General features: G+C 39.9%; 1 protein-coding gene across 5 annotated transcripts in view; it reads right to left on the bottom strand.

Annotated features, from left to right (window-relative positions):
- Positions 1-16,439, bottom strand: part of ABCC4 (ATP binding cassette subfamily C member 4) — a 252,819-nt gene that overhangs the window by 163,983 nt on the left and 72,397 nt on the right. For 4 of the 5 annotated variants that reach the window (XM_007667967.4, XM_029073687.2, XM_029073683.1 and 1 more), the window contains exons 8-11: positions 15,944-16,193; positions 9,468-9,572; positions 5,760-5,849; positions 4,433-4,624 (exon numbers count right to left, since the gene is read on the bottom strand). In XM_007667967.4, the coding sequence (XP_007666157.2) occupies positions 4,433-4,624; positions 5,760-5,849; positions 9,468-9,572; positions 15,944-16,193 (637 nt within the window). The remainder of the gene's footprint in view (positions 1-4,432; positions 4,625-5,759; positions 5,850-9,467; positions 9,573-15,943; positions 16,194-16,439) is intronic. The other variant, XM_029073685.2, reaches the window with a different exon arrangement.

The raw sequence follows: 16,439 nt of genomic DNA, 5'->3' as shown, positions 1-16,439 counted from the left end.
ACTACCTTAACAATATTAGAGCATGGAATTAGACTGTGGTCTCACACCCATTTTTCTGGGCCAGGGTCCCATGCACTGATAAAATCCCTCCATCGGTACTGCCATCTTTCAACACAAAGGACAGCTCCCTGTAGGTTCCATAACAGCTCGGCACATTTTACTCTAAGAAACATTATTCAAGCAAAACCCTTCAAAATAATATAATAAATGGGAGATAAGGGGTTCTGATGATCTGATCATAGTTTAAACTGCTAAACCCCTGATCTTCCAAATAGGGGGCGGTACCAGGGAAGAGGGAGGTAGGACTGTCCATAGCAGGAATGGCTGGGGGGGGATACATGATTCCCTCAGAAACTAAAGGGTGTATGTGTGACTTGGAGCTGACCCCCCTGTGTCAGGGGGATCCTAGTCTGAGTCCCCACAGCTGTGGCTACCGAGCTGGGCAGAGAGACCCACCACCATCACCTCACCCGGGACTTGCGCACAAGGAGCGGACTGGGGACATGAGAACATGCAGTTTCCTACAAAATCAAAGCATGTGTGGGTGAACCTGGACTTGATCCTCAAGACAGGGGCAGGGGAGAAGTCATTTTGAGTTGCCACGGCCAGGCCTCACCTAGTTCCTTGGGGGGTTTCGTGCTGCTCGGGAACATCTCCCCATTTTTTGGTCCGCAGCTGAGACAGCAGGAAACCACCTATGGTTCTCTCTCCACTAAGCAGCTCCACTAAGTACCTCTGTCCACTAAGCAGGGTGGACAACCCCTGGACCAGGGAGTGCTGCAGCCAGGGGAGGTCAGAGGGCACCGAGCAAGTGTCAAATTGCATCACATAAGTGGCACAGGGAAATAGGGCCATGTTTGATAAGATGGCTAAACAAATTCATCAAATCCCCCTTATGTAAATCGTACCTCCATCAAAGACCCCCTTTTAAAAATTCATTCATTTAATTTTCACCAGTGCATTCCATCTGCCTGTTTTGTTTTTTGTGGCATTTCTTAAGTGCTTACTGGGTTCTAAGCACTGTACTAAGCACTAGGGTAGAGAGAAGATAATCAGGTCCCACATGGGGTTTGGGGTTTAAGCATGAGGGAGAACAGGTACTGAATCCCTATTCTGCAGATGATGGAAGTGAAGCAGAGTAGTTAAGTGCCTTGACCAAGGTGACACAGCAGATAAGGGACCGAGCTAGGATTAGAGCCCAGGTTCACTGACCCTCAAACCCATGCTCCATCCACTAAGCATGCTGCCTGATCTCAGCCTAAGTTTTTCACTCCAAATTGTGTGCATTTCTCTCTCTCCCTCAAAGAAATTAACTCATTTGAACTTTAGAAAAATCAAAAGAGAGGTAAGGTAAAGATACCCTAGAAGGTATGCACACAATAAATGCTCCATAAATACGACTGAGTGATAAGAGTGTAGAAATGATAGCTGCAATCTCTGGAGGAATGGATAGTTGCTTTTCCCAATGACAATTGGAAATGACAATGAAAATGCTTCAGAACATTTTTAAAAATCATAACACCAAAATTATTTTCATTTGAAGATACAGAAAAACATTCCTATCGCTGATAGTAGATGTAACAAGCGCTCAGTACAGTGCTCTGCACACAGTAAGCTCTCAATAAATACCATTGATGATGACAGTTTCTGATTGGACCTGGGCAGGATCCTGGGTCTTAAGGTCAGAGGAAAAGGAGTACCTAGTGACAGGTAGTGTAGACCTGAGGAGAGAGACCATGAATTGGCAACGTTGGCCAATGTAGGTGGAATGCCGATCCTGGCTTGGCAACAGGCAGGCCAAACGGAGGAAACAGAGAGAGTAAAGTTGGGGCCAGCAGATTAATGGGCTGAGTACAGACGATGGTCATACCATCATTGCACTGACGGATTATACGGCACCCCCTGCCATATTTCTGGAGGTTTCCTCCCATCACTACCTTGGTGTGGAGGCTGCCCGTATTTATGGGCATCATCAGGGTTAGCTATTTTTTTTTAAATGGACTGTTGGTGAATTTACAGAAGATTGGCCATCTTGCTCCCTGGCATTGCACATACTACAGTTTAAAGGCGTAGAGTACTTTTGTCTGGGGGCTGGCTTAGATGGAGAAAAGACAGCAAATGTGCTCCTTCGGGATAACCATCTGCTTAACCACATCTGGTCCACTTTTCCTGAAATACTTCCTTAGTGCACCTCAAAGATGAGTGGCGAGAATTAGAGGCATCACATGTGGGAGGGGAAGTCTCTGCTTCAAACAACCATGTGCCTTGCCCCAAAGAAAAGCCATTTTCCTCTTCTATAAGGTGCACTATCAATCAATAGTATTTATTGAGTGCTTACTATGTGCAGAGCAATCAGTCATACATGAGTGCTTAGTGTGTACAGAGCACTGTACTAAGTGCTTGGGAGGGAATAATACAACTAGGTATTCTCTCTTCACAACAAGCTTATAGTCTAGTACATTGGGAAGCAGCGTGGCTCAGTGGAAAGAGCTCGCCTGGGCTTGGGAGTCAGAGGTCATGGGTTCTAATACCAGCTTCGCCACTTGTCAGCTGTGTGACCTTGGGCAAGTCACTTAACTTCTCTGTACCCCAGTTACCTCATCTGGAAAACGGGGATTAATACTGTAAGCCCCACATGGGACACCTGATTACCTTGTATCTTCCCAGCGCTTAGAACAGTGCTTGGCATAAGGTAAGCCTTAAAAAATACCAAATTATTAACGTACTCTTTGGATCGACGGGTGGAAGGCTAGTCCTCTGTGTTTACTTATGTCTTATCAGTGGCACCACTTAGAAAATTCTGAGAGTCCTTACTTGCAACAATGCCTCACCCTATTTCTTTTTCATCCCTTAGACTATGAATCCCATGTGGCCAAGGGACTGTTAAGCTCTCCTCTAAACCGTAAGCTCATTGTAGGCAGGGAATGTGTCTACCAACTCTATTATACTGCCCCAAGTGCTCAGTACAGAGCTCTGCATAAAGTAAGCGCTCAATAAATATTATCGATTGATTGGGTCCCTCCCGATTATCTAGTATCTACCCCAGTACTTAGTACATTAATTGGAACATAGTAAATGCTTAGCAAATGCCACAAATTATATTGCATTCTTAGACTTTTTACCCAATTGGAGTCCAAAAGAGCACTTGTGCTACGGTACCCCCTGAGTCTAATGCCACACACAGGTACAGAAACAATTTCTTTTCAGGACCGTATCACACTGTACCTAAACTACTGTTGGCCAATTATTCCCTAATTCCCTACCTGAGTTCTAACTAAAACACAAAGAGAAGACCTGCATTATGGCAGAACTTTATTCAGTCAGGACAATTGTATTCAGTTTGTTTTGTTTTGTGTGTTTTTTTAGTCAAGGAGAAGCTAAGAAAACCTGTTAAACTATAACAACCAACAGCTTTTCTTCTGCATGACATCAAACTGCCTCTCACAATACAATACTCCACTCATCTGTCAAACAAAATGTCTGTTCTTTCACAAAGCTAGTTTACTGCCTTCAGGACCAAACCTTTCAAAGTTAGACCCACCATTTCCCCAAGAAATAATAGAACAGCGGGATGTGCAGCCTGTATTGTCCAGATCCAGTGGATAACCCTTTAGCACTATTATTCACTCTGCATTTTACATCCCAAAGAGATTGATATGTAAGGATGGCGGGCTAGACAAAAAGGGATAAATGATATCAACTGCTATCTTCTTTCTTTAACTTTTCTATACAGGCTGTGTTGAATTTTCATCAATTAACCCTGTAGCTGATAAAAATTGGTTACAAAATAAACATTTAACCTATCTCTTTCAAGCTGAAACTCAGCTGACCGTGCCTGCCGCAAGAACGTAAAGAACCTCCCTCTAGTGAGCTTGTCTAGTATTACAGGAATATTCTCCTGCACCCAGTCTCTTTCCTCACCATTCTATTGGTATTAAAACAGTTGAATCTTTTTCACCAAAAGATGAATTAAAACGTTTGTGATCCTAAAAGGAAAAGTTGCTTTCGGGTGTAAAAAAGAGTCCTGGTAAACTAAATTGTAACTGAAGACTTCAATAACTAGTACACTGCTCATGCTTATCAAGAAAAAACTACATTTTTATTTAATGCCGGAATAGTTAATAATAATAATAATAATAATAATAATGTTGGCATTTGTTAAGCGCTTACTATGTGCCGAGCACTGTTCTAAGCGCTGGGGTAGACATAGGGGAATCAGGTTGTCCCACGTGGGGCTCACAGTCTTAATCCCCATTTTACAGATGAGGTAACTGAGGCCCAGAGAAGTTAAGTGACTTGCCCACAGTCACACAGCTGACAAATGGCAGAGCTGGGATTCAAACTCATGAGCCCTGACTCCAAAGCCCATGCTCTTTCCACTGAGCCACGCTGCTTCTCTTTAAAACTATTAAAAAGGTAATAGTTGACTTACCTTTTTAAGAGCACAGACTTTTATTACTTTTTCATATCTTTCTTTTTCATAGTTCTTTCCAAAGAGGATGTTACTTCTCAGAGTGCCTGCAAACACCCAAGGCTGCTGAGAAACATAGGCAATTCTTCCCCTCACATTGACCAAACCTTGGCACTTGGGCAGTTCACCTAACACAGCACTTAAGAGAGATGACTGCAAAGAGAATTAAAGTCTTTAATACTCAGTCTCATAAAAAAATCAAAGAAAAATGGAAACCTAGGAGTTCTGAAACACTGGAGCATGTTGAGGGATAATATAATCCAATTACTTGAATAGGCATAAGGATTGAGTAATAAAATGATTAGGTATTTATTAAATGCTTCCTGTGTATCAAGGACCTGTGCTAAGCACAGAGGTAGATTCAGATAATCCACTCAGACACAATCCTTGCCCAGTTGGGGCTCACAATATAAAGGTGGGAAAAGGAGGCATTTTTTCCCCAAAGAGGATAAGTGACTTGCCAAAGGTCACACAGAAAGTCAGTAAAAAGCAAATTCTTAAAATACTCAACAAAATTAAATGACACAGTTTCAAAGTTTAAATAGTGAATAGCGGAAAGTGAGAAATCAGGGCTGTGCTGATGACCTTGAATTCTCTCAGCATATATATAGAGCTGGAATAGGAAACACATTTTTTAGCATATTATATTCAATGCGGATGACATACTCGCCCACTAGACTGGAATATTTATGCTATTTTTTGTATGTAGGAATAATTCAGGCAAATCTTTGAAATATGTAGATTAGTGTAATTAATGAGCAAATCTGCTTTGCGGAAATGCCTGTTACGATAAGGTTCAGAATTTTTTTCCTTGTGGGGCATGAAAGAAAAGTGGGAGTGGGGAAAGAAAGAGAGATGGGAGAACCCCTTTGACCTATTTCTACCATTACCACCACTTTATCTTTGTCAGTATATTACACTTTGAATTGCAATCAAGTTCATGATTTACGAATACATTTTGGTCAACAGACACTACCAATGATGTTGAATGCATTGGTGTTCACCGCTATAACCAGGCATATTTACTGAGCACTTTCCATGCGCAGGGGACTGTGTTAAGCACTTTGGAAAGTACGATATAACAGAGTTGGTAAACTTATTCTTTGCCCATACGGAACAGTCTAGAGGGTGAGAAAAGCATTAATATAAGTTAATAAATTATAGATATGTACATAAATTCTGTGGAGCTGAGCTTGGAGGGAATAAAAGGTTCAAATCCAAATGCAAGGGTGACCCAGAAGGGAGTGGAGAAGAAAAAATGAGGGCTTTAGTATGTTAAAAAACTTACTTTTCCAGCACCCACAGGTCCAATCACAGCCAATAATTCCCCTGGTCGGACAGTAAATGAAAGATTCTGAAGAGTTGGGATTTCCATTGTCTACCAAAAAGAAGTTTGGGGAAAAGTTACTGAATCTAAAATCACAATATCACTTGAAGATATATCAATTAGGGCAGAAAAGTTAAATACTACATAATTCTATAGATACAGTGAACACAATTTATTCCTTAAATTATTCCTCCCTTTTGGAGAAAACTGTGACTGACTAGTTGTTTACTTCGTCATATTTAGAGAACTTTCCAGAAGTTAAACCAATCAAAAAATGTTTCGTTCTACTGGGAAGTTTAGCCTGACCATAATGCATTGAAATAAACAGAGCCTGAAAGGTAAGAGGATCTGATCAGTTGATCAGTGAAAATAGAACGTATCTCCGTTTTAACTATATATATAGAAGGCATTCCACAAATGCTATTTATAATGTTGAAGAATTATGCTTGAACTGCCAAAAAAAAAAATTAAAATCCTCTTTGGTCCTCTTCCAGACACTAGAGGTGTCCACAAGGTGGCAGTATCAGAGAACTTTGGTCACCCTAACCTTCAATTAAGTGATGGCTGGCAAAGATCGATGTTAAACCTAGTTTGGCCACTCAATTTCCTCTGATGGAGAAAAGGTATTGATGATTTTGAATCAATTAGTCTCCCAGCAATGGCTCGAACATTAGACACATATACCAGGTCCCTGCTGCTTAAACAGAAGATAAAGATGAGGGTCATTAAAGTCGAGAGTAGAGTCTTCACATCAATCAATGATATTTATAAGGGCATTTCCTATGTGCCGAGCAATGTACTCATCACTTAGGAGAGTAGAATACAACAGAATCAGTAGACAAGTCCCGTACCCATAATAAGCTTATGAAATTAATCTTCAAGCTGATCATCACAGCTTAACCAAACCACTCTAAAATAGTGGAAGTATTATCAAATATTTTAAACAGCATTAGAAAAGACTAAAAAACCATTGGGCTGATATACTGTAACCCAATACTCAGTCACTAGTCAAATTTAAGAAAGTTTGATATGAAATGCTGTCCAATTTAGCAAAAAGGAAGTTAACATGAAATGCTGACTATTAAAACAAGTTGACCATGAGTACTTGCAAATTTCAAGAAGAGGGGCCTGACTGATATATATATGGGATTTACATGGGTTAAAGAGCAGGAATGAAGACTTCAGCCCTGCCCTTTTTTTTTTTTTTAAACATTTGGAGACCCAATTTTTCCATCTAGTAAAGTGCACGGGGAAATGTAGATATACCCCCTTCTCCCTCCCCACTACACCTGCCATACCTTTCCTCCAATCCACCAGACAAGTGTGGTTACCATGCACAGCCCCACAGGCAGCATGAGACGGTGAGGAGAGACTGTGATGGATGAAGCTGGGAGCACACCATCACTCTAATTTGTCAGTAGCACCACTAGACTGCCATGCCCCAGATAGGGATTTTCAAGAACTGCCTTCCTAATCCATTTTATTTTCACTACATTTTTCTCCTCAAATCCAAAACCCGAGGCTCCTCCCTATAGCAAACTGAGTGCCACTCCATTGGAGAGTAGCAAGCTTTAGTATGTCCTAAAGCTACTAGAGGGTGTTAGAAAATGGACATGACCTCATTGGCTAAAATTCAATATGGTTGAGGAGGAGGAGGAAGAGGAGTAAATCAAGGTCTGAGATAACCTTTTCTATTCACCTAAGTCACACTGCAGAGGGAACTGTTTTCTACTACAGTGCCAGAAACAGGAACACCTGATACCATTAAGTTCAACCAAAAAATTCAAACAGCCCATTTCACACCATTGTGGATCCTTGGATGCAAAAGAATCATGAGTCTATAGTAGTACATATTACACCATTATATTTAATCAATTAATGGTATTTATTGAGCTCTTACTGTGTGCAGAGCACTATACCAAGCAACTGTACAGGAATATTGGTGGGAAATTCTCAGCAAGACAAGTTTGGCAAAAAAAAAGGTATGTTACTGTTCTTAATCTACAAACCAGTCACTTTCATGAAAAAAATTCAATGTCTCCTTTTCTTTGCTATAATCCATTAATGTAGACTTGTATAACCCAGATTCAAAATTTCCCAAATGAAGATTACAATAATTTCATGGTGTTCTCTGTAAGGTGATATCTTAAACATTAGGTAATCAATATAACTCGTAAAAGTGCATTACTTAAGTCATTTATTTTGTACAGTCGCTGATCCTCAAGTTTCTTCAATCCATAACTGATCTGCCTAAAATTAGCATGAATTCCAGTTTTAGTGAATTCATTTCATAGATGCTTTAAATTAGGTTTGACATCTAGAATAATTTTGAACACATTATCCTACTTGCAGTAGTAGTGATCATGGCTTGTCAAATATCTCATGTTCTAGGAACAATTACGCACAGGCTGAACAATAGTCCTGGAGACCACTGTCTCCTCTTGTAGAATGTAAGATCCTTCTGGGCAGGGATTACATCTACCAACTCTGTTGTACTATATTTTCCCAAGTGGAGAAAGCAGTGTGGTCTAATGGAGACAGCACGGGCCTGGGAGTCAGATCTGGGTTCTAATTACAGCTCTGCCAATTATTTGCTATATGACCTTGGGCAAATCACTTAACTTCTTTGTCTCACTTGCTCAACTGTAAAATGGAGATTAAATACCTTGTTCTCCCTCCTACTTGGACTGTGAATCTCTTATGGAACAGAGACTGTGTCCGACCTAATTAACTTGTCCCTACCTCAGCATTTAGAACAGTGTTTGACACATGGTATAGCTTACCAAATGCCATAAAAAGTGCTTAGCACAGTGCTATGCACACAGTAGGCATTCAATAAATACCACTAATTGACTGACTGATTGATTGAAAAGCATTTGAAATAAAAGTGACCAAGCCCTTGGGAGGTTAACAGTAAGCACAAACCTCTTGTAAATAGGGATGGAACCTACAACTGCACTAAACACTTTCAGGACAGACGCCCTAAGTACAGGCTGACAGGCTATGAGGGGGAAAGCAGAGCTACCAGTATATGGAACAATTGCTGTCAATCAGGCAGAATCGTGACCGGTCCTGAAATAATCTTAGGATGTTTCAAATTAGTTGTGATCACAATAACAGAGCACTTAATACAGTGCTCTCCCCACAGAGAAGCCCTCAACAAATACCACTGATTAATAAACACATTCTTCAGAGCACTGTACTAGCACTGGGGAAAATACATGGACAATAATTTCAATCAATCAATGCACTTATTGAGCCCTTACTATGTGTAGACCACTGTACTTGGGAGAGTACAATACACAGGTGTTGGTCCACGGAGGACTCGCTATCTAAAGGGGAGGGCAGTTATTCAGGGAAAGACTAGCAGGACAAAAGTTAACTGCCTTTGCTTGCATAACTCCATCCTAGCATTCTGATGTTCTTCTCCTTTCTTCTCTCCCTTGGAAAAGAATCAGGAACAAATTCTTCGATCATTAGCTGGCTGATAAATCTGTTTCATCAGCACAAGACACAACTTTGCACCCATTTTTTTTTTTAACCTTCCAAAATATCTTTCACACATCGAGAATGCTTTCTACAATTAAAAAAAAACCCACAGAAGTTTTAACACGTTGATTTGCTAAATAATTGATACTGTCTGCCCAAAAAGCAACTTTATCATCTTACCTTATCCCAATAACTAGTGAACTCTTGCACATGAACGAGGGCTTTTACTTCTCCTTCCTGCAATTGTGGATTACGCTGGGTGATCTCATCCAGCATTAAGAAGGTCTACAAGAAAGCAATAGCAACTGCTTGAAACATAGCCAAAGAACACTCTTTTATTTTTGAGACATGACCAACAGAAACAGTCAAAATACAGCAAATAAAAAAACCCAAAAAAAAACCCTATTTGTTACAAACTTGATTCACTTCATTTCAGACAATGAACTGATCACCAGGGAGAGTTGCAGAGAGGGGAGACTTCTGATGAAACAAATTAAGCTACCATACCATGGAACCAAACTCAGTCACTACAAATACAAATATAGGTATAGCAGTTATTTACAATGGAGTTCACAATTTGGGTTAAATTTAAGTAAAAATAGAGTCCCTGAATGTGTACCCTTTATTCACCACACTCTCAGCCCCACAGCACATATACATATCCACAATTTATGTATATCAATATTTGTCTTCCGCTCAAAACTGTAAACTACTATGGTCAGAGAATGTATCTACCAACTGTGTTATATTGTACTTTCCCAAGCACTTAGTACAGTGCTCTGCACACAATAAGCACAACATAAATAAGGTTGACTAATTCAACCTTAGCTTAGAAACCAATCCCCATGAGTAATATTGCTCCCATAAGAAAATTCATTCTGGCATGTTTTTAACTCAAGACAGGATTTTCCAGGAATTAACTGTATCTTAAATTTATGGACTCTCTGTAACTTTATAATTGCATAATAACCACTAGTTCACTACAATGTGTTCTCCCTCCTACTTAGACTGTGTGCTCCCTGTAAGACCGGGACTGTGCCTGAGCTCATTAACTTTCATCTATTCCAGCACTTAGTACCGTGTCTTGCACATAAAAATACTAAATATTGTTATTTGTATTATTATTAAGTAAGCTATTTTTATGATATGCTAGCTCATTCTCCTCAGCTTTGTCCTGTTTTCAGAACTGTTGCTCCCATGCTGTTAATGCTAGTGATAGCAAGTGGTACTGCTTCCCTATTTAGCTCCTCTGTTCCCCAACTCCCTCTCCCTCCTGTGTAGTTTATGCACTTATCTGTTCACTACAGCTACTTATCTGTAGTTTTTAAGCACTTGATATTCACCCCATCTTCAGCCCCATGTACTTATGCACCTATCTGTCATTTCTTTATATTAATGTCTGGCTCCCTTTCTAAATGGTAAGCTCCTTGTGGGCACGGAACATATTTACCAACTCATATTGAAGTCTCCCAAGTGCTTAGTATAGTACTCTGCACACAGTAAGAGATCACCAAATATCAACGACTGACTGAACATGACTAAGAACAAATGAAAACAAAAATGTCTTTAATGGGTTAGATCAATGACCCACCCAAACAAGGGTTTGCCCTACTTCACATTCAATTTAAATGTTAGTGTGGACCACTTAACATCTTTAATTTCACCTCTAGTTATCTGTTACAGACCTCTTATCCAAAAGTGTATCCAATTTCATCTTTAAGTTATCCTAAGCTTCTTGCAAGTGTTCCCAATTTTCCAGGAGCTTTACATTTTGGGATTATTTTCAAGCCAACATTTTGAAGAATATCAGATGATGATTAGTCCTACACACCACACCTCTTAGGGCCATAGTGCTTGAGAAGCAGCATTGCCTGAGAGTCCGAGAACCTGGGTTGTAATCCTGACTCTACCAATTGCTTGCTGTGTGACCTTGGGCAAGTCAGTGCCTTTTCTATGCCTTAGCTTCCTCATTGGTAAAATGAGGATTAAATACCTGTTCTCCTTAGTCTCAAGTGGGACAGGGAGTGTGTCCAACCTGATAAACCTGTATCTACCCCAGCCTGCTTGACACATAGTATAGTAAGCATTCAAAAATACTCAAGTAATAATGATAAAAAATACATTTTAGCAAGTTCCACTGTCAAAAGGTATCACCCAAAGAGGTGGATTCAAACAGAATATCGTTTTTAGAAGGCAGGATATGGTGATGAGCTATTTTTGCACATTCAATAAGTATAAGCAGATCTTAGCTATTTAATTTTCCAATCCCTGTCTAGTGAATTGTTCCACATTTTAGCCTTGAGCCCACCTGTGTTTTAAAATGTTAGTAATCAGTTTCTCAGAGGTTAGTACCACTGAATATTTCAGATCCTTATAGGAATTTTCTTTCTCTGTCATTATTTACTACAAAAAAAATTTAGGAAACCTAAAAATATTTCATTAAACTCCTAGTTCTTTGTATGCTGATGGCTGTTTTTGAAACTGCTTCTCTGGCTGCAGGAAAGAACAGGACCATCAACTGCAGTGCTATATACAAAATTACCACAAATATTCTTTTGTTGAAAAATAACATCCTCCAGTACCACCTAAGTACTTGCACCACCCAGTGAAGGTCACCTTAAGCAACTATAGATGAGCTTCCTTTGAATGAGGGAGTGAGGCAAATTTTAGGGCACCTTTTCTAACCACTTTCCCATTCCTTGCATATAGTACACTGCCAAATATGACTGCTCTCAGGGAATCATAAAATAGTGTTTCTTCCTCTTCTGTGATTGAATAACCAATATTATGGGCTACAAACTTACTGAAACATCTTCAAATACATATATTTATACACACTGTGCGCGTGTGTGAGAGAGTGAGAAAGAAAGAGAGAGAGAGAGAGAGAGAGAGAGAAAGCGTGAGCACAGAGAGAAAAAGGGAGAAAGCAGAATCAAGAGAAAACGTAAGCATATTTGGATTTCATCCTCAATAGACACGAATACTGCTTTTAAATAACCTAGAAAAACCTCAAATGGTCTGAAATAATATTTCCCAACTTCTAAGAAACCAAGCATTGCGTTAGAAATTAAATTTGCTGCCTGTTAATATGTCTAAGAAGAAAAAGAATGTACAATCTTAAAGACTTACTCCAGAGTGCTTAATGAGCTCTTATTTAACACATGAACAGCTTGTAATATCGCCAGAAGAGCAGGTTGGATTTTTCTCCAGTATTCATGATGATGAAAAAGCTGAAATTAAATTGCTATTACAGCAAATGAAGTGCAATCCCAGAACAGGTCATGCGGTAAAGTATCAGCCGACAGAATTGCAGTCAAAAAGATTTACTTTAGAGTGACTGGTAAGCATAAACATAAGCTGCTTTGTTAGCAATATTACCTCTGAGATACAGTTTACTGGATGTGGAAGTCTCCAAAGATATTTGGTGCTTTGAAGTAAAAAATAATCTTTTTTAATCCTATTGGAATTTTCAGTGCCAAAAATATTTACCCTTTCTTTCTGCAGGAAAATGTAGAAAGTGTCGGGTCTGGTAACTTCCTCCTGAATACTTCATTTGCTAAATGCTAAAACAAAAGTGATGTTCAAATTGGATGTAAAATATAGGCGCCATTACACTTTGAAGAATTGGAATTTGGATGAATAACACATTAGAAGTCAAACTCAATCCTTTCCTAATTATTCTGAGGATAAATTTGGTGGCTTTACTCCTACCTTTATTTCCAGTTGGCTACATAATTTTTACAATTCTGGTGCATAGCACCAGAATGTTTATGGAACTAGTGGGAAGAACACAGCCCAGGAGTCAGAGGGCCTTAGTTCTAATCTTGGCTCTGCCACTTGCCTGTCTTGTGACCTTGGGCAAGTCATTTAACTACCCTATGCCTTAGTTTCCTCATCTGTAAAATGGGTGTTAAATACCTGTTCTCCCCCTACATAGACTGTGAGCCCCATAAGGGGCAGGGTTGTATCCAACCTGATAATGTTACAACTATCCCAGTGCTTACAACATTCAAATTGCCAATCACAAACAGCATTCTTTCTCTTGTCTGCTGTACCTCCCCTCCCTGACTTCCTACTATAACCCAGCCCACACATTTCACTTCTCTAATACCAACCTGCCCCTCAATCACATCTATTTCCCCAGTGACCTCTTGCCCACATCCTGCCTCTAGCCTGGAATGCCCTCCCATTACATATATGACAGTGGATCACACTCCCAACCTTCAAAGCCTGATTGAAGGCACATCTAAGAAGATTTCCCCAACTAGGGCCTCCTTTCTTCTTCTCCCACTCCCTCTGCATCACCCTTACATTTGGATTTGCACCCTTTATTTACCCCTCCCTCAGCTCCATAGCACTTACACATCTGCAATTTATTTATATTAATGTCTTTCTCCCCGACTAAACTGTAAGCTCACTGTAGACAGGTAACCTGCCTGACAACTCTGTTATACTATAGAGAAGCAGCATGGCATAATGGATAGAGCCCAGGCCTGGAAGTCAGAAGGAGTTGGATTCTAATCCCAGCTCCAACACTTGTCTGTTGTGTGACCTTGGGCAAGTCACTTTACTTCTCTGGGCCTCAGTTACGTCATATGTAAAATAGGGATTAAGAGTGAGCCCAATGTGGGACAGGGATGTGTCCAACTTGATGAACTTGTATCTACCCTTGCTCTTAGAACAGTGTTTGGCACACAGTAAGCATATAATAAGTACCATAATTATTATTATTATTCCACTTAATACAGTGCTCTGCATAAAGTAGGTGCTCAATCAATACAATTGATAATGACAGAAAGGACCAATGATTATTCTGCTCATCAATGAGGATTTTTATCCATTTAATGATGGTTAAAAAAATCCATCATCTGTGCCAGTATGAGAGGTTAGAAAAGGGAACATTCTTTGGCCAGAGTCTGCACCAAGAGGAAATATCTACTCAAGTACACTGCAAAGATTTTGATTGGTTTCAGGGACAAATCCATGACTGTTGTTGCCCAAGAATTTGGCACAGTAAGTTTTCTGCCAAAAGAAAAGCATTACAGGAAAAACTCCTCAAGGATATCATTTTCACCAGGAATACCTGGAAAAAATATGAAAAACCACCTTTGGGTTTGCAGCCTGTCATGGGTGACAGAGGCCAGGACCTATTCCCCAGGCAACAAATAGTTGCCACCTTTCCCAAACTTGTTCAGGTAGGAAGATTTGTTCATTCAACAGGTATCCTATTGCTCCCCTTGGGAGAGAGAGCACTGGCCCAATAGAGCTTTGGGGCAGAGCAGTAGGTAAATTGAGTGTCCCAGTCATGATCAGGGAGGGGGAAGTCAGCTCTCCTCACAGTTGAGCAGGGGCTGCAGGGAGAGGCTGGTAGAGCTGAGATCTCCAAGACTGAGATCTGGACCTTCTTTCCTATAGCCCGCTCTCTCTCCTAAAGTAAGTTCATTATGGGTAGGGAACCTATCTGATAATTCGGTTGTATTGTACTGTCCCAAGTGCTTAGTATGGTGTGCTGCATATAATAAGTGCTCAATAAATACCATAGATAAATAAATACTATCTACTGATGTCTTTAATTAATCTCTTTCCCCTACACTTGAAAGAGCACAGTATCACTAATATTAAAAAAAAAAAGTAAGGAGCTATAATGTAAGGTTGTTACAGGCAGGGAACGTGTCTGCTAATTCTGTTGTACTGTACTCTCCCAAATGCTTAGTACAGTATTTGTACATAGTAAGCACTCAAATATGATTAATAAAAACTTCCAATGAAGTTGAAGGACAGTTACTCATTAACATAACAAAGGGGATTAAAAAAATCTGTGGATGTGTGGCAGTTATTTTATTACACTGTAGTCTCCCAAGGGCTTAGTACCATGCTCTGCACACAATAAACAGTCAATAAATACCACTGATTGATAGTAGGTGAAATAGGTATGAGAAGCTAGAGATGAAACCACCTCCAATTTATAGTAAAGTAAGAAATGCTTATTCAGGAATGTATATCTTGCATGTATCACCCATGTTTAGAAAGCTTAAATTTCAAACTAATAGGGATGTTCACTAATGTTATACATACTACTGTAACACAGCTCTCCCATACTGCAGGGTTGCTTTCCTACAAAGGATTAAGGAAAACTTGAAACTATTCCTACACTGCATGCGAAAAGAAATACACAAGCAGGCATGTACATAAACCATTCCTTCTGATACTCCAATACACTGAAGCCAAGAGAGATATCTTATCCCAAATTCTCTCAACATTCTAGCCAAAATGTTAGATAGAAACACAGGGAAGAGCAAAAGTGAGAGTATTTTCAAATTTTACAATTTTTTCCTGTGGAAGGTAGTTGTAGAATGCACATGGCTCAGTGAGTCATCTTCCCCTTGATTTGAATGAGATGTTCTTCCCCTTGATTCTATTTATTGCCATTGTTCTTGTCTGTCTGTCACCCCAATTAGACTGTAAACCCGTTAAAGGGCAGGGACTGTCTCTGTTACCGATTTGTACATTCCAAGCACTTAGTACAGTGCTCTGCACATAGTAAGCACTCTCAATAAATACTATTGAATGAATGAATTGAATGAATGAATGAATGACAAGAAAATAGATGTTGATGGGGAGTGGGGGAGAATAAATTAAGCTACTGTTGGATTAACCTGGATTCTCCTTATGCTGATGATTGTTTCTGAAACTCTCTCGATGGCAGCAGGAAAAAAGAGCGTGACCGTCACCCGCACTGCTCCATACAATGTCACTGCAACGAACACTCGGCTGGCTGAGATAACATTCCCCAGCAACACGTAGGTGGTAAAAGTCACAAAAAGAATGATTTTGCTCGCCACGAAGAAAGATGCCAGGTTCATTCCTCTGAGGTAGGAACTTTTAAGGATCTTGGAAATTTCATTTCTGAAAAGAGCACAATATAGTTTTTAAACCATTACTATCATCATCCAATACACCTGCCTGGGCAAGCCAGGGGCCATATAGGACGCAGAACCAGGTACACAAAGACAGTCCCTATTACCTGAGAGTCAGTCAGTCAGTGGTATTTACTCAGCATTTAACTAGGGGCAGACCACTGTACTTTACGTGCTTGGGTGCTTATGAATAAGACATACATAACCAATTCAGGGATGCTAAGACTTTAGATGA

Source organism: Ornithorhynchus anatinus, chromosome 10 (genome assembly GCF_004115215.2).
Source record: "Ornithorhynchus anatinus isolate Pmale09 chromosome 10, mOrnAna1.pri.v4, whole genome shotgun sequence".
Classification (NCBI taxonomy): domain Eukaryota; kingdom Metazoa; phylum Chordata; class Mammalia; order Monotremata; family Ornithorhynchidae; genus Ornithorhynchus; species Ornithorhynchus anatinus.
The sequence above is the reverse complement of the archived record's forward strand: the minus strand, read 5'-3'. Positions and strand labels throughout refer to the sequence as shown.